This window comes from Diplotaxodon limnothrissa, linkage group LG1 (genome assembly GCF_057381915.1).
Source record: "Diplotaxodon limnothrissa isolate DT_005_m linkage group LG1, D_limnothrissa_male_GT1.1, whole genome shotgun sequence".
Taxonomy (NCBI): Eukaryota; Metazoa; Chordata; class Actinopteri; order Cichliformes; family Cichlidae; genus Diplotaxodon; species Diplotaxodon limnothrissa.
The window spans coordinates 7904383-7931854 of record NC_140596.1 but is presented as its reverse complement, the minus strand read 5'-3'; the positions used below and the strand labels follow the sequence as shown (position 1 = coordinate 7931854).

The following is a 27472-nucleotide window of genomic DNA, read 5'->3' as shown; positions in this document are numbered from 1 at the left end:
TGGATATTAGCAGGTAAGCTGAGGCACTGGGGCTGGGGTTTATGTGCGTCATATGAAACCTTAATCAGAATGATCAGGACACTCTGTACCTCTGAGGATCGGAGCTCTTTCTGCTTGACCACAATGCAGTGTTGATACAGCCGCATTCTTTCAGTCCCCCCTTCCCACTAAACTTAGGGATTTTGGGGGATAGAGAAGATTGTTCCCTCCCTACATCTCTAGAGAAACCTGTCATAACTCTCGCCACCTCCTACCTCCGTTCTCCCAGATGCCGACTGCAAGTCTTTAAGCCTGGGATCATTCCAGCTCAACTTGAACGTCTTTTGTGGACTTAATTCCGGGCGAGCGCTGGACATGCAGCTACACAAGGTTTGGCAGGTACTGTTTTCTATATCTTTAGTAAAAATATGACCAAAGAGACCAGTCTTGTTGATCCAGTCTTTTTTTTTCTAAGAAAAGTAACATTAGTTGTCCTTTGTGCAAGTTTTACAGCCATCTGGTAAATTGTTGCACTGCTTTTTCCCTTAGAGTTTCTGTGCAGCAAGAAGTTGGTGTAATTGTTCACAAATGGTCTCTGAATGGATCAAAGGCAGACTTTCCGCTGTGAAGTACAGTCTTGTGATGCCGTTTAAGAAAATCCATGATACTTTGAGTTACGCTGCTCTTACTTGATATCAAAAACCAAAGTATGCAACGGCAACTCAGTTTGCAGTGAGTGCAAAGTAAATACTTTAGTACAGCAGCTGTGAGATAAATCAGTGTTTGGCTTTAGTGGCTGTGATGTGGATTTATTAGTCATCTGTTAACATCCAGCATGGGCTGTTCTGGATGTAAACTCTGCAGCCCCCATAAACTGACTGTAGCTTATCTGTTCAGCGTGGAAGTGAGTAAACACAGAGTTGATTGTGTCGGTCACAGGTTCACGAACAGGTGGAATGATTGCATGAGTGCTAAAAGGTATTTTTACCTTTAAATGTCTGAGATAAGTCGAAAGTTATTGATGGATAATGATAAATCTTGTTAAAAAAAGTTGAAGGTTAAAGTGTGATAGGACACGGATGGAGCACACAAAAAAAGAAGGTGCGCTGTCCTGCATTTCTCGGTCTCCCGGTTAATCACATGATAGAAAAAAGACGTTCTTCTGTGGCTCTTCAAAAAGAATACACAGCACTTACAGAGAATGTAAGCGGGAGGCCTTTTAAAAATCACACCGCGAAATGCGCCTTGTCACATTGCTTTTTCACTGTCATTTTATTACTCCATGAAAATATGTGACTTTGCCCTCCCCACGATAAACATTCCCACTCCGGCTCTCAGTTGGCAAAGAGGAACGTTCTCGTGATTTGTTTGGATCATATTTCTTATTGAATTGGTCTAAAGTGACTGTAAGGGGATTTATTTGAAAGACTGATGATTAAAATTCATTCCCTGATTGATTTCGCAGACAGTTGATTTACCTTCCACTGCGGAAATGGGAAAGAATAGACTTTATAACCTGTTGTTTGAAAATTAGATTTCTTTTCAACATTGTTTATAAGTTAGCACCAGCAAAGAAGCCGAGCCTTGTATGCTATAAAACTTTTCCGTCATTAAAATGTAACACATTGTGCGATTTTGAAGCTTTATGCTGTAATGACAGCAATACCAATAAAAAACAACAAACAAAAACAAACAAACAATGTATAAAAGCTTTATTTCATTAAATCTATATTCTTTCTAATACCCCGCAGGGGGCAACTCCACTGTTTGCTAAATTAAATCAGATAACCTAGAAGTCTATGAGAATATGTTGTTTTTATGACTCCAATCTATGGTTTCAAGTCTTATTAAACAGCACATGTTGGGACTGAGAAGTTGCTACCGTACGAGCATATCGTTTTTTCCTGGAAAATTCACCTTTGTCATATCCAGTTTTATAACAGCAAGGTGCTGATATCCTCACAGCTCCACAACAGTCCACATGTCACTCTCAATATAAATATGAATAGTCACACAAACACATCCCAGTGACTGTAAATAATCACACTCATGCTCCCAAACAAGCTTTTGTCACGGTCTGCGGAGGCAGACCGTGCGGAAAGGTGTGTGGTGGACCCAGGTGCGAACACAGGCTGGACTGCCTTAGTGACCCTAAACAAAGAATAAACATCAAAATAGGCTAAAACACAAAACACTGGGTCGCATGACCCAGGACCATGACAATACCCCCCCCTCAAGGGCTGGCTCCCGACAGCCCAAAACCGAGAAACCAAACAAAAACAGAAAAACCCCACCCAGGGCGGGAGGCGGGGGACCAGGACGGAGGGACCAGAACAGGAAACAAAACGAACAACAGAACACACAGGAGCACAAGACCAAAGTCCAAACAAAGTTCAGGGGGCCGACCCAGAGCCCACAGGCACAAGAGTACACGGGTCACATGGTCGGGGGGCCGACCAGGCGGGCGGCACAGGTGACAGAGCCGGTCCGGAGGCCGGCCGCGCAGAAGGCAGCGGCGGCGGCGAAGGAGACGACGGAGCAGTTCAGGGGGCCGGCCGCGCGGAAGGCAGCGGCGACGGAGCAGTGTCAGGCGCACTGGCCGAGGCCCGGTGGACACAGGACCAGACGAGGCTGAAGACTCCGATGAGGCCGGACCAGACGAAGACGCCGGCTCTGAGGCTGCAGCCGACGCCGGCTCTGAGGCTGCAGCCGACGCCGGCTCTGAGGCTGCAGCAGACGACGACTCTGAGGCTGCTGCAGCAGACGACGACTCTGAGGCTGCAGCAGACGACGACTCTGAGGCTGCAGCAGACGACGCAGAAGGTGGCTGGATGGGCGGCTCGGGCCCCCCAGCCGACGTGGCATGGTGCTGGACGGGCTCCTCGGGCCCCCCAGCAGACGTGGCATGGTGCTGGACGGGCTCCTCGGGCCCTCCAGCAGACGTGGCAGGTTGCTGGACGGGCCCCTCGGGCCCTCCAGCTGAGACATGAGGCTGAACGGGCCCCTCGGACCCTCCAGCGGAGACATGAGGCTGAACGGGCCCCTCGGACCCTCCAGCTGACGAGACATGAGGCCGGAGGGGCTCCTCGGGCCCTCCAGCTGGCATGACGTGAAGTGGTGTGGATGCTGCAGGATGCCGGATAGGCACACCCGGGCATCCAGCAGCATGCGCAGGGTGAACAGTTAAGGAGGCCCCTGGCTGGACCGGGAGCAGGGCTGCCACCTGGACAGGGAGCAGAGCAGGAGGCTGTCGTGGTGGCGATGACTCTCTTGAGCCTCCAATGGAAACATGAGCCGGTGCAGGCGCCTGCAGAGCGACAACCGCTCCCACCTGAGCGCCGAGGCTGGGTGCGGAGCTCAGCTGTGTACTGACTGGCATAACTTTGGGAACCCACCTGGGTGTAGGAACAAACCGGACGGCAGCCATTCCCGCCTGGGGTGTAAACGCAGGATATGGCTGACCTCCGGCTGCCCTGACCCTGGTGGTGGGAGCTAGCTCAGGTGCTGGCTGGGTGTCCACTGCCTCTACCTGGAGATCAGACGCAGGTGAGAGGTCAGGTAACGCCACAGCCACCCTGGGAGTGAGCACGAAGCTCCGGACACTGTCCTTGGCAGATGTAAGCAGAGGAGCAACGACAGACAAGGACCTTGATGTCTCTAAGTCCTTAACACAGTCCGAATTGTCCTTAGTTGCCCTTCTTGGGGAGCTAAACACTCCTTCTGTCTTGGAGCACGATTCAAACAATATTTCAGACCAGAAGCAAGGTGGCTCAGTGACACAAGTGACAGTTATGTTGTCCCAGGAAGCATGACTCTTAAGGCCAAGACTCGATGCATGAACCCACATAACACAACCAGGACTAGGTGCAGATGATTTGAACACAATAATTTGGCAGTCACATGGGAGACAACTACACTTACTGGAGTCTAAGAGCCCTGTTGGCGAGACTGAGTTAAGGAGGGGTTCAGCCCCACACACTAGGCGGCTGTAGAAAGCTAGTGAGTGGGATGCACATGGACTTGGCGTGGCATAGAAAACATAGTGGACTGGCTCTGAGCAATCCGGCTGAATTGTCCTTAGATCGGCCAGTTCATTAACTGCAGTCAAAAGGCCCTGGCCCAGGGGTGCGGTTAAAGGGCTAGCTGGTTTGTGATGATTAGCGTGGCGCCCCCCCCCCCGACAGTCTTGGAAACACAAAATACAGCCTTGTCATTAGATAAGGGGAAAGCACAACATAAACAGACCTTCACTTTAGTATTAACAGAAATCACAATGCCATTCACAGACATAGGAAAACCCGGCAGGCCCTTAATACTCGTCCAGCCCCGGCGGACTGGTGCAGAAGAGCGGTTGCTGATGTCGGACCCCAAAGCACTCACTCTGGTCAAATCATCAGCAGAGTGAGGAACCTGGGGCCCGATTAGCGCCGGAACATAACATACAATTTCCCGATCAACACCAGACGTTCCTTCTTGCGCTGGGCTAGTTACATAAGCAGAACATTCATTATTCGGCTTGGGAACAGGGAAAAAAGACCCCAAAAGGTGGGTGCTAGTCAAAGGGAATACAGTCTTATTACTAGTCAGATCAGACGTTTTCTCACGTGATTTATAGTCAATGGATAGCAGGGGCTGAGACACAGTCTTCGAAAAGGCTCCAGATGCCGTAACAGTCTTAAAAGAAGCCTCCTTAGCGAAAGACGCATGTCCCTAACCTCCCCCTCAGCCTGCACACTCATAATAACAGGGTTTAACAGAACATCGCACGGGTTGATCCCCAAAACCGAAGTGCCTATGGCCGGTTTGGCAGTGTCAGGTTCACAGTACTGTGAGGGCAGTGTGGCGTCCCCAAAAACAGCATGCCCAACACCAGAAAACTTAGCTTTATTGTCAATACAAAACGTAGGCACGAGAGTAACACCTTCAATATCAGTAGCCAGAGGCACGGGAAAGACAGCTTCTTCACTGGCCTCCGAGAAAACAGACTGTGACACGGTGCCTGGGGGGGTGACAGAGTTAACAGTACTGGTACACGGGGTCTTCATCTCTGAGACATTTATTGTCCCTCCGAGCCCCTCGCTCTCAGTACATCCAGAGCGATTAGGTGGACACAAAACATCGTCACTAACCTCCGAGCGTCGGGCGATGCGGTGGCGACGCGAACGCCGTTTCTTCTTGGCCGTGGGTCCTGTTGACGTGGAAAGTGGAGCCTCTTGCGGCGTCGCAGAGGCTGAGGCGGCGAGTGTTGGCGGGGCGGCAGGCGGGAGCTCCAGGCAACTCCGGGGGCCCCCAAGGGCTAGGCGTGTCCCGCGGAAGATCTCACCGTAGTGAGGAGCGAGCCATGGCTCCTCCCGTAGCTCCTCCTGCAGTTGCGCGCATGCGGCGCGCTGCCGCCCCTCGAGGTCGGAATCCATGCCCCCCACAGCTTCCTCGTGTAGCTCAGTGGAGGGCGACACATGCCGTAGCGATGAGCGACGGCGACGTGAACGTCGCTTCCGTCTTGAAGTGGACGCGGACGGAACTTGGATTTCTGTGGCGAGCGGCTCCTCGTCTTCCGACCACATCCGCGCCAGATAAGAAGCGGGAGAAGTGTAGTCCGATCGAGGCGGCGAGGACGGGCGGCCGGTCCGAGGCGGGGCGGCTGGCAGAAGCTCCTCCTCGGAGATAAGCCAGGGCTTCCAGCGTAGCTCGTCCTCCCGATACGCCCGCAACACCTGCTGCCGCTCCTCCTCACCGAAGTCAATAGCCTCGGGCATCTCCGTGCAGACAGGCGGTGGCGAAGATGCGGAAGCCGATGAAGTGTGTGTGTCGGTGGTGAGCCTCACCGTTCCGACTCTGACCGCCACTGGTTCATGAGGTAGCGGGGTAACACCGCAACAGCATGGCTCTGGTGACGACTCACGCTCGCCGGGCCGCTGCTGCTGCGGGCGGAGTCGGAGAGTGGAGACGAGAAAGTCGCTGACGAGGGGGTGCAGCGTCTCCCATAACCAGGGGAACACGGACACGCACACCCCTACTTGGCGGGCTAACTCTTCCCGTTCCCCCTCTCTGGGACAGTGCAGCCATCGGTCGCATAGCGACTCCACTGTCCGGACGATCTCCATGTCATGTGTCGCTGGGTCCGGCATGCTCGCGTCGTACTGTCACGGTCTGCGGAGGCAGACCGTGCGGAAAGGTGTGTGGTGGACCCAGGTGCGAACACAAACGAGGATGCAGGAGTGGATTCCAACAAAACGAGCCTTTTATTATGGCTGATGAAAAGAACAAAAACAGAATGAGGGCAGCATACGTGTAGTACTCAACAGAAAACCTAAACTGGACAAAACTAAGGAAAGACTATGGCTGGAGGTACAGAACACAGGAGGTGGTAACACAGACGACGCGAGACAGACTGTATGAAACAGAGACTAAATACACATGAGGGATGATCAGGGGAAGTGGCCACACATGGGAACACAGCTGACACACATGAACTTAACGACAGGACAGAAGGAGTGAAACTGAATACACTGACCGTGAATACAGACTTTCAAAGTAAAACAGGAAACATGGAGATTAGACAAGACACATGAACCGGGGAGACGTAGTACAGGGGAGATGACATAACCGACAGCATGGACTTGACAATATAAGACACGCAGACATAAACACACGAAGGGCAAGGGAGACTTAATACACGGGTAATATGTACAAATGGCTGGACTGCCTTAGTGACCCTAAACAAAGAATAAACATCAAAATAGGCTAAAACACAAAACACTGGGTCGCACGACCCAGGACCATGACAGCTTTGTAAATTCCACACGCTGGATAAAACAATTTCTGTGACCTACCCAAACCCTCGATTGAATATTTATTCAACAAAACGCTAAGTCTTCCAAAGCCACAGTTGTAAACTGTGTAATGGGGACGCAATAATATTTTATGAATTCTTCTTGTTATTTCCATCGAAACATTCAGCTCTTGCGGCTTGCTGTTTCTCCATCAGCACCTTTTCTTTGGCGCCTAAGAAGCACTGCTCCATTTCTCTGCCACTAAAAAGGTATTCCATTAATAACACAAGAAATAAGCTTTGAAAGAGATATAGACAATAATAATTTGAGTGCATTATTGTTATGTGGCAATGACTGTTCTGTAAAAAAAAATCATCACCAAATTATAATCTTTCTACATGCTGCTGTGTCTTCCAGCCTGAGCTTCTGTTCCTTTTTTGTGTGTAGTCTACAAGTATAAGTCAATCTTTCAAACAGTAGGCTTTTAGTTCATTTTTGTTGCGTGGGAAAAGCTCAGACATTTGAGAGCAGGCTTTCTAAGCCAGCTCGAAGAATAACTCTCTGTCCTGGCCCGCAGTATTGCATTCCAGTGTATGTTCCTCATGTTCTCCACCTGTAGGTTGTTGAGTTCACATACCACTGACTGCAGTGGGTCTTTGCATACTCAAGGAATCCACTGATCTTTTAAATCAATTTATTCTACAAATGAATTTATGTATGAAGTAAGCGGGGTAAATGTTTATCGTTGTTTCCCCTCTCTTGGTCTATAAACATAAAAGCTGTCACATTTTATTGTTTTAGCATCTCATTTCTAAAGAAGCTGAATCATCATGATGTGGATGTTATCATGGCTTTGGACTCACCTTCTGATGAGTGTTACAAGCTATCATTACAATGGACCATGGACTATTATCAACCATCAGTTATGTCGTTCTTAATTAGATGTTTGTGAACAAACCGAAGACACAGCTCTGCGTATACTTAACTGGAAGAAGATACAACTGATCTTTGTTAACACTTCACATCCAAACTAAACTAAGCTAAATAACACAAGCAGAAAGAGTGGCAAGTTCAGACTAAAATGTGTTAGCTCAAAATGAACAATAGCATCTTAAATAATGATGGTTTAATACACACTTAACACCATGACTCATTTCCAATCAATTACTCGCTTTATGACTGATCGGAAAGTTAGTCATTATGGCCTAGGTCAGCTTTTCTAACAAGTAAACAGATAAAATTGGCTCGGATGTCATCCTGTAATGGGTATCAAATTTAAGTCAAAGTCCAAGTCATAAATAAAACTTTCACACACAACACTGATGTATTTCTTCGAATACAAAAATGAAACTATTAACCTTCAACTTAAAATATAAACCTCCTGTGAAGAATTATGATAGATTCCAAGACAAGGTATTTTCTGTACACAATTCAGCCATCAATTTCTTTTTAAACTTATCCAATTTAGCGTTGCAGTGTACTACAGCCTATCTCAGCTGTCACAGGGCTGACACATAGAGAACTGCAGGAGGGAGCCAAAGTTTACACATATAAGTACAGGGAAGTCATGAAAATGCCACACAAAAGGCCCGAGCTGGCTGGTGGATTCAAACTCAGGTGACAACGCTAATCACCAACTACCTTTATTAAAAAAGATACGATTGAAAGCATATAATATATGCATATATATAATATAAATAAATGTAAAAAACTATATAACAACCTCATATATAGATATAAAATACTCTGTTATAAATAGAGAATGAAAAGCCTTCTTAACACAGAACAAATCATGAGATATTTAACACATCTGTCACGGCGGGGTATGCTGCTGTGTTTTGTTGCACGGACCCAAAAACAGACACCGAAGGAAGGAGCTGCGTTCTCAACAAAAGAAGAAGCTTTCTGGCCAATTCTGGCCAAACACATGAACTGAACCAAAAACAAGACCAAGTCTACACGAAGATAAACAGACAAGTTCGTATGACATGAACTATGACTTTGACTGTGACTAAAACTGTGACTATGAGTAGATAACATGAAGGAAAATGGGCAGACGTCCTGACAGCAAACAGTTATAGAAAAAGGACTTAAATACGCACAAATGAGGTGATTTGGGGAAGTGGAGACACATGAGGAAACAGATGACTAGAATGAACATAATGACGCACAGAACAATGAACACGGCGAGACGCAGACATGACATGAATATGACAACATTAACCGTGCAGACATAAAACTTGACAGGCAAGACACTCAACAACAAGGGGAACTTTAACACAGGGGTGAATACCCAAGGGACTCTAAATGAACGAAGAAGTACAGCTGAGGAACCTGGGTGCTAATACCAAAAAGACTAAAAATAAATAATGAACTTAAAAAACCAAAAAAACTCAAAGTGCTAGGTTACACGACCCAGGGCTGTGACAACATCATGATGATCCTGTGTTTCAGGACACTCTGATGAGCAGTCACATGGACATGCTGTCAGACAGGAAGGAAAAGTGAGACCGTTCATTATGAAATAAATAACTACATGTTCAGGGTTTTGGTTTGGTACAAGTCATAAGTGACACAGAGTGCTTTGACTTCGGGTTGTATTCTGTTTGTTTGTTCACTAGCAGATATAACTAGACTCAATTTCACTGAAAATACTGATAATGTGAGAAGATTCTGAAAGAAAATAGTCTCTTTTCTGTATCTTTCTATATCTCTTCACTCTTTAACTGGTAAACAAGGTATTATTACTTCTATTGCCAGTTGTGATGTCTAAATAGTACAGAGGTGTTATTGTTACATTGCTCTCTTTCATTTCTCTCTTTCATTTTCAAGTCAAAACCGGGTGAAGCAGACAGAATTAATAGAAAAATCTTATATTCACTTTCATTTATAACTGTTACCCTGTTACACTTTATGAACTGTTGTGCCAAGACTCCATAAAACTCGGGATGCAAAGTCTTCCATGGAAAGAATCAGCTGTAAATATTGAGAAATTATTGATAACAGGTTCATTAGAGTGTTTTTATGATGTCACGGCATATCTACCAGCGTAGAGGTGAAGGCTGTTTGATCTCCTACTGTTAAATATTAATGACACAAATGGAAATGAGTTAATGACAAAGTGAAGTGGGAAAGGCTACTACATGGAAATATATATTTGAATGCTTAAAACCAAAATGGACAGTCCAATATTAAAAAGGACCTCAAATAAATACCTGAGGCATTCTTTAATATACAGCAAGTACCAGTTAATATGGTTTCTGTCATGGTCCTGGGTCGTGTGATCCAGTGTTGAGTTTTATGTATCTTTTGTATTCATTTATGCTTTAGCTTAGTTCGTCTAGTTAATTTCTAGGGTGCTGTTTAGCCCTTTGTTTCTTAGTTGTTTATGTCATCTCCCCCTGTACTCAGTCTCCCTGGTTCGTGCGTCTACCTGTCATGTCTGCGTGGTTATGTTTAGTTCATGTCATGTCTAATCTCCATGTTTCCTGTTTTACTTTGAAAGCCTGTATTCAATGTCAGTGTATTTAGTTTCACTTCTCCTGTCCTGTCTTTAGGTTCATGTGTGTCAGCTGTGCTCCCATGTGTGGCCACTTCCCCTGATCATCCCTCATGTGTATTTAGTCTCTGTGTTTCATGCAGTCTGTGTTTCCCACCCTCCATGTCCTCATGGCCAGGCTTCGTCATGGTTTTCCGAGTCTTCATAGTTTATCAGTATCTGTTTCCCAGTTTAGTTTAGTTCAGTCATGGTATTTCTGCTTTGTTTGAGACCTGTCTTCAGCCATAATAAAGGCTCACTTTCAGTTTAAGTTACTCCGGTCTACTCTCTTGTGTTCGCACCTGGGTCCACCACACGCACCACCGCACGGTCTGTCTCCTCAGATCGTGACAGTTTCTTTCTTTTTTTTCCTCCTGTGCTTCCAGTCTTTGTGCTAAGCTTGGCCTACCTACCTCTCGGTCGTTGTGTCCTTGGGCAAGACACTTCACCCGTTGCCTACTGGTGGTGGTCAGAGGGCCCGGTGGCGCCAGTGTCCGGCAGCCTCGCCTCTGTCAGTGCGCCCCAGGGTGGCTGTGGCTACAATGTAGCTTGCCATCACCAGTGTGTGTGAATGGGTGGATGACTGGATATGTAAAGCGCTTTGGGGTCCTTAGGGACTAGTAAAGCGCTATATAAATACAGGCCATACCTATAGGTTTGTTCCCTGCACCCACATAAGGATGCGGGGTAACGGAGATTTTGAAGCCACTTAGCACGATCCTGTTGAGAGCTGACAATATATCTACTTACTTTAGCATTTTAGCAACATATTTTGTGCCAGCTGAGGTTTTGTGTAGCATAATTTTGGGTCTTCTTTTAACCCTGTTTTAATTATTGTGCAGTTCTTGCTTCATATAAGGGTAAATGTCACTTTTTGCACTGTACAGTTTGTGTTCGTTATCTTTTTCTCTTCTGTCCTCTTTGTATTGTCTTAGACTGTTTTCTGTAAAGCATCTTGTGACTCTTGTCCGTGAAAAAATGTTTCCTTGTTTGCTAACTGGCCACTGGCCCAATTTCATGTTTACTGTACACACATGAGTATTCTGTCAGTTTCTTTACCTCTTGAAAAGAAAGTGAACAAGCATATTTACCAAAATGCTTTAGAATTTAGATGACTATAAGGCAAGATTACAGTCTTTGGAAACATATGATAATATTCACAGAGGTTGTGACAGAGAAAAATTCCTTTTTCAGTAAAAACGTCACAAAAGGTCATGGTGATGAGACAGGATTCTGTGGATTTGTGGTGAAGAAAAGCAAGAATGTGGACAGTGAGCTGCAACTTCCTGAGCTAAAGTTAAGGTGGTGTTGAGAAGGAGTAGGTTTGTGTGATTATAGGCCTGAAAGACAGGATGATATGAATAAATGACATATGGTGAAAACAACTCATTGGAAAGGCATTCTTGTTTACAAAGAGGCTAAATGACTGTAACTTTTGCAGGTAGTGCAGGAAAACCTGCTGGTTGCCTGCTAAAAATACAGAGAATTCAGAGTGAAGAGTTGAACCATTTGATGCAAATAATGTAGGGAGATAGGATGCACTGGTCTGCATGCAGAGTGCTTTATGATACTGATGAGGCAAGGAAGAGACGTAGCTGGAAGGTAATCTAACGCACAAGCTGAACCGAATTGGCAGCTAATGAGTGTTCTTTGTCGTGTCAAAAGGAGTAACAAGAACTGGGATGACACTTTTGATTTCAGCAGCGTCTTTTGGTAAAATTAGAAAGAATTCAGAGTTGAAGCTGGATGCATGCTGCTACTTCCTAACCAAACAGGAGTTAACAAGAAGGAATACAGGAGCTACACGTCTCGTTGTCTGTAGGTGAAGTTTTAAAAATAACAAGAACTTCTTCTCATTATCTCTGACTCATTTAAAATAATCACTGTTAGAGTTTTAGGAATACATGACTGCAATTTTGGTTACAAAAACAAAAAGGTCAATTTTGGGTAATGTCTGAAATTTGGAACGACAGAAGAACCCCAATCGGGTACTACCTGGATTCAGGTAGAAGTTGGATTTGTGGGCTTTTCTAGGGTTGGTCCTTGACTGGATTAGCTTTCCATTTTCTGACCATAGACAGTAGACAGGTTAAAAGCTGGATGCAGCCATGGTGATATTACCCACTGGTCTAATTTTTGCTTTTTGAACATGTATTGTTATCTTTTTGGCCACTGCCACGTTTTGTAGCCAGAACTTACCTTGTATTGATGAAAGAGTGGTGTTATCATATAAATTTAGCAAGCTGCATTTATAAACTGTATGGGTGTGAGGCACAGACTGTCACGGTCTGGGTGGCATACCGTGGGGAATGTTGGAGAAAGGACTCAAACGCTGGACTAGTGGAATGAGCAGTGGGTTTATTTACAGTGAAGTAAAAGTACACCACACAATAAATCTCCAAAGTGCTCCCTCGACTCCCGTGACGTGTCCTCCAATAAGTGCTGGTATCTCGTGCTCTCTGCCCTGTGCCTTCACACACCCCGTGTGTCTTGCAGTCCTGTGTTCCGCTGTCCTCCTGGGGAAAAACGATAGACACAGCCGTTATGGCACCAACTCCAGCAGGCATACACTGAATAGCACTTCAAACACTGACATGGAATCTAACTCAACGATCCTGCGCCGGAGGACGCTCCATCGCTCTGTTAAGTAGCTCCCCCGACGAGCCTGATCAGAAGCAGGTGTGTGGGAACCTAGGCGTGACCAGCCCATCAGGTCTGCAGGTGGCTGTCCTTCATTCTTCAGCCACACCCGCAGACACCCACACGTACACACACCAGCATGGAACACAAGAGCGCAGGGCAGCAAACATACATCCAATACAATAACAACAACGACAATAACAATAATAATGGTCCACACTGTTCACGGACCCCGAGTCCCCGGAACCGGGTCTGTGACACAGACAGATATTGGTCTAATAAGTACTATGAGCTCATTAAACACTAGAATTTTATTCAAACTGAAGCAAAAATTTCTTAGGTGGTCTTTAACTTGCAGCAAATGATGATATCTGTCAGGTAATCCATTAACAACAGAGTGAAAAGGTCCAGTTTAATTATTCAGCTTCAAGTGATACCCACAAGAACTGCAGTTTTTTTTCCACTTGCACACGGGCTTCATTTGTTTTATCTTCAGCGGTTGACAGAGATTGACCCCAACCATCAATTACAGCAGACAGTTCCTCCCTTTTCCTCCCGTCCTGTTTTCTTCAGCTTGATGATCGAATAGCACTGATGTTTTGATAGTGTGGGAAAACGGAAAAGACTCAGAAAATAGAACAGGAATAGTTTGAATTTACCCACAGAAAAGCTAAAGGCACTCAAAAGATGAGCTCTGGCTTAATGCTTCATTATTCAGCTTGCTGCCTTTGTGACAATATTTACCCCCAATTTTTCTCAGATGATTTTTTCTTTTAACGTTATAGTACCACTGATCATTTTCATTGTGATACATAAAGTTGTTTTTCGGATCGACTTGTGATGCTGAAACATTTTTTGTTTTGCATGAGACCAGCGCAAAACACCAAAGCCAAGAAGTCTGAGTAACAACACCTTCAACCCTTTGGTGTCTTTTTCAGTGTTAAACCCGCTGCCTGCAGGATGAGGAATAATGAAACGTTTTTCAAGTAGTACTAGTTTGGAAGTCTGGTTTTATAATGCATCACAGAAATGGAATGATTTATTAATGTTACATAACTCTTTCAAAACAGTAACTATGAAACTACATGGCTTGTTAAGCATCCTTGACGTTTATTACAAAAAATAGAGATGCCAAGTTATAGATTAAATGGCTGAGGTTTTCTTGTTTTTCCTCTTTTTTTCGGCAGGTGCCATGTAAATAACTCACCCATTAACTGAGAAGGAGTTCTGCCGTGCTGACATAAGCAGACTGAGATCCCTCTGATTCCTGCATTGACCTTCTGATCAGACATGGGGAAAGTCTACTACATAAGTAAAAATGTGGGCCTCGGGATGCTTGTACTCGCGGTCTGTGGACTGGCTACAATTATAGCTCTTTCTGTTGCTTACGACAAGGAAAAGTCCAAGAATCAAGGTAACGTAGGAGATGGAGCATCAGATGGCACCAGTACAACTACACCCAGCACCACCCCTGACACTCCAAAGGAACCCTGGGACCACTACAGACTTCCAGATTCCCTCATCCCCGTCTCTTACAATCTGACCCTGTGGCCACGATTGAAGCCCAATGCAGAGGGCTTGTACATCTTCACTGGACGTTCAACAGTAATTTTTAAATGTGTGAAAGAAACAGACCTCATCATCATCCACTCCAAAAAACTCAACTTCACTACCTTCTTTGGGCACCACGCTAAACTGAGCAGCCAGGGTGAGGCCCCAGTGCCCACTATACTGAATTCTTGGCTTGTGAAGAAAACTGAGTTTTTGGTTATTCAGCTAGGCAGCAGATTATCGGCGGGAAAATCCTATTCACTTCACACAGAATTTCTCGGGGAGCTGGCGGATGACCTGGAGGGCTTCTACAGGAGTGAATATGTTGAGGATGGCGTAAAGAAGTAAGACTTGTCAACACATTCTTATTCCACGGTGTCAAATACTGCTGTTCTGTCAGATGCTGCTGGTGAGATATTGGGTTCTTTTTGGAGAGCAAACATGTCAGCGTTAGGAGGTTGCAATCACAGAGCTGTCAGACAGGTAACCACTGTTAGCTTTATGTTTTGAACCTGTTCTCTGCTTATGGTTTTACTCACTAGCTACATTTCAAGGTCAAGATTAAGGTTATATTTATCATTTAACATGCACATTTCCATTATCGCAAGAATTTCTACTCCTTCCAGTGGACGGGTCAGATTTGAGTGAAAGCTGCAGAATGAGTCTTTACCCAAACTGTATGTGAAAGTCATATTTGTCGTTCTCAGTAGATTGCAGTTTTCATCACTTTGTGCCATACAGCCAATCAATCAAATGTAGACATCACTTTCTTTTTGTACTTCACACAATACAGTAACTTGTGAATTATGATTGTTAGCTGGATGAATGACTGTGTTATCGATATTCTGATTTATTTAATATGTGATGATTTGTGTCTAATATTTAGTGAATCACATGCAAACACCAAATGAGATTGTGCATAATTTTAAGATGCCAGTGTCCGTGATAAAGCTGCAGTATTATTTGCTTAATGTTTCTCTCGGTCAGTTTTTGAAGGCTTTTGGATTGTTGGTGAATGTTTTCCATTAATGTTTTTTATTTCCAATGTTTTGCAGAGTTGTTGCTACCTCACAAATGCAGGCAACGTATGCCAGGAAAAGCTTTCCTTGCTTTGACGAACCAGCCATGAAAGCAGTCTTTACTGTCACGATCATTCACTCACGAGACACTGTGGCTCTGTCCAATGGCAAGGAAAAGGGTTCGTTGGATAAACAAAACTATTTCAGTTTTTTATTTTTTTTCAGTGCAAATGGAAAAACAAGCTCAAAATGAGAATAGATATCATGTTGTAAGTAGTAGGTAATGTGATTGCTTCATAAACCAGTGACTGTAGAAAAGCCAATGACTGTTTCTTCAGTCATTGGTTGTAACTAATAAAAAAACACCTTGTCCAAGTTATTAAAGTAAATAAGTAACTAAACACTGTTAATGCTAACAGAGTGTTTAATATTTTTCTCTGCCTGCACAGAAGCTTCAGAGGCTGTCATTGACAGTGTGGCTGTCAAAATTACAACATTTGAGCCCACGCGGAAAATGTCAACATATCTACTGGCATTTATCGTCAGCGACTTTGTTCCCATTAAGTCAAACCAAAACGATTTGTTGGTAAGAAACCTGGATTACATATTCACTTAAATCCCCAGTGAGGCCGGGATCCAAAAAGCATTTCCCAGCTTATATTTTCCCAAATATGATCTTGGAAAGTTAAAACGAGCATGAAATGGTAAGGAGCAATTTTTTTTGGACTCAAAGATTTAAATTACTCTTTGCAGATTCGAATCTGGGCTCGGAGAAAAGCAATAGATGATGGTCAGGGGAGCTATGCTCTCAATGTTACAGGACCCATCCTGAGGTTTTATGAGCATTATTACAACACATCATATCCTCTCTCAAAGTCAGGTAGACCATTTTGCTAAATCATTTCATTTCAATGATCTCCCTGAGCACAGCATGTTTTTTTAACCCTTCATCTCCACAGATCAGATCGCTTTGCCCGACTTCAACGCTGGAGCAATGGAGAACTGGGGTCTGGTCACATACAGGGAAACGGCCCTGCTCTATGACCCCATCCTTTCCTCCACTGGAAACAAAGAGAGGGTCTCAACTGTGATTGCCCACGAACTCGCACACATGGTATAGCATTGGTTTTTAACCCAGACGGTCTCTTTTCTCAAAGCTTTAGGCATCACAAACTAAAGCAACATTATATTATGAAATGAACGTGATTGCAGCAAAGTCTCCTTCCTTCACTCATCAAGTACTGTAAAAATAAATCTACTTGTGTTACTCCCTTTTGCAAGAGCAGCTGACAAATCGTGACAGTGGAGTAATTTCACCCTGCTCTCGACACATAAAAACAGATGGGAAATCCTGTGGTTTGAAATGTTTTAATCCCCTGCTGATTCGGTTATTGTGTTGCTTGGATGTGATTGATAGTGCTAATGTTGGCCAAAGTCTAGGTTCATGGAAACGTTAATTCCCTGGTCATGGCAGAAATGCTCATCTGTTTACTCCTCATGTGTTTATTTAGTGGTTTGGAAATCTGGTAACTCTGCGATGGTGGAATGACTTGTGGTTAAACGAGGGGTTTGCATCATATGTTGAGTACCTCGGAGTCGACTACGCCGAGCCCACCTGGAACATTGTAAGAGACATGCTTGCATCTCCACAGACAGCAAAGTTCGATACAGTTCTTAACAGATGTACATTTTTGTGTCACAGATTGGTAACTTTTCACAGATGTTGTTGGCTTATAAAACCTGCCCTGGTTCTCTTTCTCTGCTTGGCTGCAGAAAGATCACATCGTCCTTTATGATGTTCAGAAGGTGTTTGCTGTGGATGCCTTGGCCTTCTCTCACCCACTGTCACGTGGAGAAGAGGAAGTCAATGAGCCCGCTCAGATCAGTGAAATGTTCAACACGATCTCTTACAGCAAGGTCTGCTCCTCCGATAATTTTACACAACATTTTATGCAAGTTGATTCACAGAAATTAAGTATATATTCTACAATTTCACCCACATTTGCGGACAATATAGCCAGATTTGAAGCCCTTTTGATTTTAAACTCTCATGTTTATTAAATTATATTACTTTTATTTAGCTAATTTGCAGTAAAACGCTCAGTTTTCCCAATTCACTCAGTCTTCCTGCGTCCGTGTGATTCATATCACACCATCAGGACGGCAACTCGTTTTAATGTTTGCTTTGGGATTTGTGGAAAATCCCTTTCCGTTATGAGAAGTTCAAGCTCACCAAATTCTGGCGGTTTGTTTTTCCAAGGGTGCAGCAGTGCTAAGGATGCTGTCAGAGTTTCTCACCGAGCCTGTGTTTGCTAGAGGACTCAGTGTGAGTATATTATCACTTCATCTCTGCTGCCGTAATGTGTGTGCGACTGTCAGCAGACTAGGAATTAATGATGCTGTGTCTGTGGTTATTTATGCCAAAAAATGTTTCCTGGTAAATTCACACTATTTTCCTTTCCTCGTGATTGCATCATATGATCCTCATCTCCGTTTTGTGTCTTCAGTCTTACCTGAACACATTCGCTTTTGGTAACACTGTATATACAGACCTGTGGGATCATCTCCAACAGGTTGGTTAACCTGCATGACTTCACTGGTATTGTGTTTTTTGGGTGTGTGTGTGTGTGTGTGTGTGTGTGTGTGTGTGCAATTATCTTAAATTTCTGTGTGTGTGTGCGTGTGTGTGTGTGTGTGTGTGTGTGTGTGTTGTCAGGCAGTTGAAAATGCACCAGGAATACATATTCCACACTCTGTGGAAAATATCATGAACCGCTGGACTCTCCAGATGGGCTACCCAGTCGTCAGTGTTGACACCCGGACAGGAAGTGTCACACAGAAACACTTCCTGTTGGATCCAGACTCTACAGTGGACAGACCCTCTCAGTTCAAGTAGGAAACTGTTTAACCTTGTGCTGCAAGTTTCACTCAGATGAGAAATGAAGGGGCTGCACTTACACATATGTGCTTTAGGCTCCTGGTTCTCATTCACATTGAAGGGGCTGATGTCGTGTGTTGCTGACATGAGATGTGACTCTGATTTGTTTGTGTTGCTTCTACCTAAGCTGATTTTTTTTTTTCAGACAGCAGCCAATAAGAATCTGTTGTATTAATCCAGTGTACTCACTAGCAGTGAAATCGTAATATGGAAATGACAAACAATAAATTATCTATCTTCTTTTCCCATTATGTCTTTTCTGTCTAGTTACACCTGGTATGTCCCTATCAAATGGATGAAGATGGGTGTGCAGCAGCCACAATACTGGCTCCTTCAAAAAACAGGTACACTCATATCATGGTGCTGTATTAGTTCTGCACACAGACTAAAAAACAAGACATTTCCTACTAGATTAGTTGGTTTAACCACAGCTCATTAAATTAATCAAATCTGCTGTGTGTCATTCTTTTCTTTTGTTTAACTAGACACTCATATTCCGATGAGAGTGTCAGGACAGGACTGGGTACTCGCAAACACAAATGTATCTGGATACTTCAGGGTGAACTACGATCCTGATAACTGGGACCGTCTCCTTTCCGTGCTCAACACCAACCACCAGGTGAGTCACAAGTGTTTTCCTGTTTGTGCTTTATGTCCACATTTATATGGTATGACAACTAAAGACTGTACAACGGCTATTCAAATAACCAAAACTGGATGGAATAGATGCATAAAAATAAAACTAAACTAAAATAATAAAACAAAATAAGATAAAAAGTTAAATTTACTCCAACTATATCTATGAATTTCCCCTAGTTTCTGTTGCCTATGTTTAAGGTCGGTTTGTGCTGGATTGGGTCAGCGACAAAGACTTTCTGCTGTGACTGGTTATTATACTTTTAGCTGTATCTTACACTTTCCTGACAATAGCACTGCAGCCCTGAACTTTTACAGATACCACCTGATAAAGGTCTGGGTACTCTTGAACCAGTATTAGCCGGTCTTCAACCTGCCCCTGTTGTTCTGTTCTGTGTGCCATCTTATTGCACTGATATGAAAATAGCACAACAATTGTGTATTTAACAGTATCAAGTGAGAATCATGTGTGCTGCCTCCTGTTAAGGCTCTCCAGACTCCTTTGCCTGAAGCAAACACAGTATTATCAGTAGTATGAATGTAAAGGATAATTTGGAAAATATCTAAAACCATGTCTCATGAATTTGACTGAGGTTCATGTGTTTAAATGGCTTAAGGCAGACAGCACCAGACTAGGCAAAGAATCTTAAAAACACAATAACTGCACAAAAACTCCAAGTTAAAAGTCTTAGCAGAAAAAAGATATTTGGTGCAATCTATGCATTTTTGCCAAATTTACACACTGAGCTGTAGACAATTTGAACTGCTTTCAGTATGTGTAACTCTTGGGTTTTGACTAAATTTTTTTCTTTGAGTGCACCGATCAAAGTTTGTTGTGGAAGACGAGACAAGAGCTGAATTTGTTACATTTCAGAAACGTATTAGCTGTCAAATGTTGATATTTGCTGCTTTTTCTGTCAGTTATTTGAGCTCTGAGACTACACTCACTGACCACTTTGTTGAGTACACACGTTCTGCACATTAATGCAACTATCAGATCCACAGCCACATGGGAGCAACTCTTTGCATTTAGGCATGGTGGAAATAGAACTGAGCATCTAAATCTCAGTGATTTAAGGGATTTTGAGAAGGTCATTGTGACACACGACCCACAGATGGGCACTTCCGCGTTTGAGAGTTCAACAGTGCTTTATTTACAGTTGTGATTTTCCCTGCGGTTTCTGGCTCTTGCCCCGGACGCAGCCACACCGTCACTCCCGTTGTCCCTCTCACTCCTTCTCACTGCAAGACATAAGAAAAGTCTCTCCTCATCAAGTCAGTTCCGGGCACCTGCTCCTTCCCGCCTCAGCGCCGTCCCGTGAGCTCCCCTCCTCTGCAGCAGGCCAAAGACCACGCCCCCGCCACAGGCATGCTTGTTAGTGTCAGATGGGCTGGTCTAAGTGTTTCAGAAACTGGTGATCTACTGGGATTTTCCCACACATCTGTCTCTATGATTTACAGAGAATGGTCAGAAAGAGAAAACATTCAGTGAGCAGTAGTTCTCTGGGTGAAAATGCCTTGCTGATGCTAGAGGGTGATGTCCAGGCTGCTTTGAGATTGAAAAGTAACAGAAGAGCATTTCTGAATACACACAAAACACATTGAACCTTGAAGCAGATGGGCTAAAGAAGCAGAAGGCCAAACTTGGTACCTCTACCATCAATTATGAACAGGAAACCAAGGCTACTATTTGCACCAAAATTGGACAAAAATGTTTCTTGATCTGAGTCTTAATTTCTGCTACAGTATTCAAATGGTAGGGTCAGAATTTGTGATGAACAGCATGAAAGCATGGATCATGCTGCTTTGGATTAACAGTTCAGACTGGTGCTGGTGGTATAAGCTGGTGGTGGTGTGAGGGATATTTTCTTGGCACATTTTGGGCCCATTAGAAGCAACCAAGTGTTATTTAAATGCCACAGCTTACCTGAGTATTGCTGCTGACAATGTCCATCCATCTCCTCATGGCTGCTTTCAGCAGTATAAGACGCCAATTTACAAAGCTGAGATCATCTCAAATTGATTTCTTTAACATGACAATGAGTTCATAGTACTTTTTAGGTCGGTACCCAAGCGTGTAAAATCACAATCAGTCACAATCTAAGTCATCCAGGCTACCCTTCAGTGGCAAAGGAATTTAAAAAACCAAGCAGTCAAGTCAACAATCTCACTTTTGGCTACCAGGCAACCTTTGTGAATGCCTTTTCAACTGCTGGAGTGCAAAACAAACAAACACATGAGAACAGAGAGTCCTTCCAGCTGATCTGATAAAGCCCAAGGTTTCAGAGCTTTAACAGACAGAAATATGTTGGCTTTGTTCAATGTCATTTTTCATATTGCATTTTCAGTGTATTACATTTCATAATTTTAAATGTTAAATTGTTTTGTCTTATACACTTTGCATGTGACTTTTTTCTTTCTTTCAGGCTGTATCAATCATCAACAGGGCACAAATTATCGATGATGCATTCAATTTAGCAAGGTAAAGGAAAAAGAAAAATCTTAAGTTAAAGTATTAAACAGTTATGTGTGAAAAAGCATCCTTTTCTTTTTCCCCCAGAGCCAAAATAATCAGCACCACACTGGCTCTGAGAACTACCAAATACCTGTCAAAAGAGCGAGACTACATCCCCTGGGAGTCAGCTTTGAGAAACCTCAACTACTATATTCTCATGTTTGACCGCAATGAAGTCTACGGAGTTTTGCAGGTTAGCCCTACTTTAGTTTACATGCTAATTATTATTCTTGCCTATTGTGAGTGTTTAAAATAAAAGAGTCAACTGACAGGAAAAAAAACTAACTCTAACTCTTATTTTAGGCATACCTTAAGAAACAAATACAACCTCTATTTGAGCATTTCAAGACAATTACATCTAACTGGACAAGAGTACCTACAGGACACACCGACCAGTAAGGGCTCTTTTAAACACAGATTTTTGATATGAAATCAAAAAGCTAAGATTTTGTATATATTGTTTGTCTCTGTAAAAAAAATCTTCTCAGGTATAATCAGATAAATGCTATTGGGATAGCCTGCAGTGCGGGAGTGGAAGGCTGTAGGGAGCTTATAAAAAGCTGGTACAGAGAGTGGATGAAAAATCCAAGTCGCAACCCGTGAGTACAAAATAGTTTCAATCTGTTCTTTTGAGCCCATGAAAGTTCTCATACACGTTTAAGGCTTTTATATCTGTCTTTTACTACTCAGTCTTGGCAAATCTTGGCAGTAGCAGGTGTTTTTAGGGTTAGGCGGTTATGATGCAGCTCATAACCAGCAACATGAAATTGAGATTGACACCACAGATTTTAGAAACAAGACCTGTAATTAGTGTAATGGGTCAAATGCACTGACCCATTAGTGTAATGGGTCAGTTCAATATCAGGACAGTAAGGGCCTGTGCAATACTGGGTCTTGTGCAATAAAATTTATGCTTCCGTTATTATTATCTATATTGTCCTCTGTGTCCACTCTTCTTGTCATTGTTTGTTCTAGTATAATGTGATCACTGTTTTTGTCCTTGTCACATGACCTGTAAATACTGTCTCTGTATGTTTTTTACTAACTTGTGTTTAACACCAACCTGCCAGAGGTTCTGCAGATGGAAATTAGCCCAAGGCTATAATCTGGCATATTTACATTTGTTAAAATGTTCATTAATATGTATTGCCCCTCTTTCTAAATAAAATAAATAAATAAATTTAAATGAATGCATCTTCATAGTTACAAATCCAGCAGATCATGACATGCAAGTAGATATGTCATTCCCATGCTGACCTCAGACATGCCACACTTTGTCAGACACTGACAATTTGCAATTGTCCAAAGACTCTTGCCCTGGCCACTGCAAGAGCAGTAAGGAATTTAGAACAGTGTGAGAATGAATATTTCTTATAATCTGCCATAATTCAGACCTCTTAAATTTGACTGCTGAACTGTTTACAAAACTGTTAAACAGCTAGTGACCTATATGCCAAGTATGTCTGTGTGTGTGCATTCAGAGAGAGGGAGAGGAGAGAGCCAGTGTTCTAGGATTCATTTGAAATTCATTGCATAATCTTTATGTTCACCAGGATCCATCCCAACTTGAAAAGCACAGTTTATTGCTACGCCATAGCCTTTGGTGGTGTGGCAGAGTGGGACTTTGCCTGGAACATGTTCAAGAATGCTACTCTGGCATCTGAAGCGTCCAGGCTCAGGTCTGCACTGGCCTGCAGCAAAATACCTTGGCTTTTGAACAGGTGTGTTGTGGAAGTATAGTAATGTATTAGCAATGTAAATGCTTTTCAAAGAAGCTAAACTGATTGTTTATTCAGAATAAAACTCACAACTGAACACAGAGAAAGAGAACCTGCTTTGCAGCATAAGAGCAATTATAGCAATTACATCTTAATGATAGAACCATTAAAAACAGTAAATGTAACACTGTGAACTGGTGGTGAAGAGATTCACATCATAGCAGAAAAACAAGTGTGTCGAACTGAGCTTTCCCAATTGGCTTGTACTCTATTTACCACCCATCATGGTGCTATCTAAACAGTACTATTTTAATTATATCCTCACAAACAAATAAATCCTGCTTGTGGATGCTGGCCACCAAGGGTGTTTTTATCTTGTCTGGGATGAGTTTGTTTTTATGCAGTCCCATAAACTCATCAACAAATGCACGGTAATTCATTTTTAATCAGTTTGTCAGTTCGATCAGTAAGCGAGTGGGTTACACTCCCTAAGGACCCCTTTCCAAATAATGAGGGTGGCCATGCAAATTAAAGAAAGCCTTTAGCAGCCCCCCCACACCTCCAAGATATTAAGCTGTGTGTTATTGCCTATAAATGTGCTATAATTTTGTTAAATATTAATGTGGTCACAATAGAAAATAGTTCCCATATACCATTAATGCTACTTTATCTCCTGGTCTCTGGTTGTTGATTCCCTCCCTTATAGTTTAATTCAGTTTTATTTATGCAGCACTAAACTGAGCAATATCTATAGCAGGCATTGTGCAGTCACAACTTTGAATGATATCAGATATTTTCCATTTTCCCTCGGAAATAATCGTTGTATGTGGGTATATCGTTGACTCAGGTATCTGGAGTACACACTAGACCCAACTAAGATCCGTAAGCAAGACGCCACCTCTACCATCCAGAATATTGCCCGAAATGTTGTGGGGATGCCGCTAGCATGGAACTTCATCAATGCTAGATGGAGTTACATCTTCCAACAGTGAGAGCTCTATCCTTTTGTTTCTAAATAGTCAGTACTCACAAGCTAATTGTTAAAGACAGAAAAGAATTTTAAAAGCTGAATTTAACAGCAGGATTTAAGAAGTAATCACATTTCTTTAGGTGCAAATCCTGCTGGGTTTTTTTCTTTTTTTTTCACTTACTTGCCCAGTTTGAGTTTTCAAGCATGACTACCTACCTATTACTAATTCCTTCTGCTGAACTACAGCTTTTTTTTTTTCCCTTTTCTTTTTTAGATATGGAAAAGGATCATTTTCCTTCTCTAATCTTGTCAGTGGAATCACACAGAGATTCTCTACAGAGTATGAGTTACAGGAGGTATGGAGCCAACAAAACCTCAACCACACAGAAAAACACAGAATTTCCCTTTGGGCATTTGGGAGAAAATAAATACAACGATTGCTAAATTTCTGATTTTGTCTGTTTGTATTTGCTCTTCTCTCCAGCTTAAAAGATTCAAAGAAGAAAACCTCAGTGTTGGCTTTGGTTCTGCCACCATGGCCCTAGAGCAGGCCATAGAGAAAACAACGGCTAACATGAAGTGGGTGACAGAAAACAAAGCTGAAGTGCAGCGGTGGTTTGCTCAGGAGTCCACGTGAGAACACCAAAAGCCACCACAGTCCTTTTTTCAGTACTGACAGTGATATGTAATTAATGAAAATCACTATAATCAACGGAAACAACAAAAGCCTTTTCTCTTGACAAATGCAGAAGGACTGTTTAACTGTTGTCACACAATAGCCCACTTAACATCAGCTTTAGTGCAAGGGAAGGGAAGAGACCAAGACAGCGTGTTTGTTTTCTACATATTTTACATTATAAGTTGATCCTTATCATGATTTATACTATTACCCAAGGCAGTAAATTTAATGTAGAGCAGAGATTAATGGCAGCAATTCTACAAGTGGTTAAAATCTGTTGACGACAGCTGTTTTCATGCATGTGCTTGAACTTTCCTAGACAGACAGAGATGCATGGGAGAAATGTCTGATGTGGTGGGATCAGACATTAAACAGTCTCTATCCTACCAACTTCCTAGTACAAAGTGCATATGATGTGCGGTTGAAGCCATGGTAGAATTATACTTAAAATAAGTCACTGAATTACAGCAAGTGGTGACCACTAAACACAAAGTATTTCCAGAATTAAGAGCACATCTAAAGTTGTGTACTTCCTGTCACCTGTGAAAAAGGACAGCTTTAGACAAATGACCTCATTCACAAAATTTTAATTTTATGTTGCTCATCATCATGTGATCGTTTGCTTCCATCATGTGACATCATGTGTCACACCAACACTGTCCTCCTCCTTCCCTGCATCCATAAACCTCCTCTATGCTTTTCTTCTTCTCCTGCTGCTTGGCAGCTCTACATATTTAACATCCTTTGTCCAATATATCCACTGTCTCTCCTCTGTACATGCCCAAACCATCTCAGCCTTCCTTCTCTAACTTTACAACACCAACCAAAAAGAAATGGTCGTAGAAAGAATAGTACCCATGGACACCTTTTAGGTGAAGGGTTTCAGGGAGGAGACTTGCGAACACCTTGGTAGCCCTCCTGAAGAGCTGGAGGAGGGGACTGGGGGTTTATGCTTCAGCAGCTACACTGTAACTGCAGACCCATCAAAATCTATAGCCTAACCTGTGTCATAACTGGATGTGCATCTTCCCAGAAATGTAACTACACATCAGGCTGATGCAGCTCACAACTATTGAGATTGTCCAGTTCAGTGCGATTCCTCCCATGCCTTTCTGGCTACTTTTTTACGAAATTTTTTGAATTTATCAGCGAAAGAATAACATTGTGTCAATACAAGAAATAATGATGATAGCACCAATGTAAGGGCTCCCAAACTTCAGCAAATTGTTGCAGGGAGATTGCTAAAACTATCTGAATGGACGTGAAGGAAGGTCCAAAGAAGTGGTTATGTTTGCCCCAGAAACAAAGAGTGAGGGGAAAAAGTCCCAGTATTTTATTTATAGCTCTAGGCTGGCGGATAGTACCACAAAAGTAAATGCCGGCAGCTACAAACTGTTTCAGGGATAAACATTTTACTAATAAAGTTTAATTTTTTTTAAACCATCATCATTCTCAAGTAGACATTTTGGAAAGGTGTGGGTTTTCTGATTTCCTCCTCACATACTGTTGTTTTATTTTCCTTAGTTGTCAAATTCATCAGCTTTTTTTGCTTTCCTTACAACACCTTCATGGCTCCTCCATGACTGGCATTGAGATAAACAATTTTCTTCCTTACAAAGAGAGGTGGCAACATACAGATAACAAGCACAAACCCTTCCATTTAAAATCATTCTGATTCTCCAGATGATTCCCCACACTTGTGTTTATCAATAAGAATCATTTGTCCTGATTCATAAGCCAGTCACACCTGTCTAGCAATCAGGCAAAGATCTCTTACCTGGATTTGATTCACAAAGGTGTATGATGAGGGCGCACTCAATTACTGTGCTCCTGTTCTTTGGAACAAGCTGGCTGCTCACCTAAGATCAGTTATATCTGCGCTGACGTTCAAAAACAAACTCCAAATCTCTTTGTTCACACAGGCCTGCACTCAATAACTAAGCGTGTTTTTATGGGGTTTTTTTATCTTCTGTGTTAAGCACACTGAGCTTACATATGTATATATTTTCCAAAGTTCATGTGTGAAAACAGCTTGCCTTTAATCCAAACTTCATGTCACATTTCAAACTGATTTCCCATGAATAAACTTGCATTTGTACCTGTTCTTGGTGTGTTTATTGCAAACGGGCAGTAACTATAGATTCCTATTTTCTTCCCATCGTTGTTTACTGACAATTTCTGCAGCTTTTGAGTTTTTAATTGAAGTGGATGAGTTTACATTTAGAATAATAGTACATGTTTCATTACGCATTTTGGCTTTTTTAAACTTAATTATTACATTTTTAATCACCTGCCAAATCAAAATAAAAGACCTGCAAACCCTAAAGAGTTAACATAGATGAATGGAGTCGTTTTTCCCCATTGAGCAGTGACAGGTTAAAAACTTTCCCATAAAATATCTCATTAGAAACATAATAGGTCATAAGAAGGGTTGTTTTTCTAAGCTGAGCGCTTGGATGAACTTTCCCTGTCAGGAGCATCTCACTGCAGGTCTAATCCTGACAATACAAGCTTGT

General features: G+C 42.9%; 1 protein-coding gene across 1 annotated transcript; it reads left to right on the top strand.

The window, feature by feature from the left end:
• Positions 1-317: 317 nt before the first annotated feature.
• On the top strand, positions 318-26932 carry LOC146639350 (aminopeptidase N-like). Its single transcript, XM_085351968.1, has 21 exons — positions 318-378; positions 14118-14825; positions 15537-15679; positions 15950-16086; positions 16254-16380; positions 16460-16614; positions 17012-17125; positions 17274-17417; positions 17761-17826; positions 18008-18073; positions 18217-18392; positions 18706-18782; positions 18924-19057; positions 21501-21556; positions 21635-21782; positions 21893-21984; positions 22078-22188; positions 23143-23310; positions 24155-24295; positions 24552-24633; positions 24762-26932. Exons 2-21 carry the CDS (start codon positions 14221-14223, stop codon positions 24912-24914), a joined length of 2895 nt encoding a protein of 964 aa, XP_085208094.1. The 5' UTR covers positions 318-378; positions 14118-14220; the 3' UTR covers positions 24915-26932.
• Positions 26933-27472: the final 540 nt, after the last annotated feature.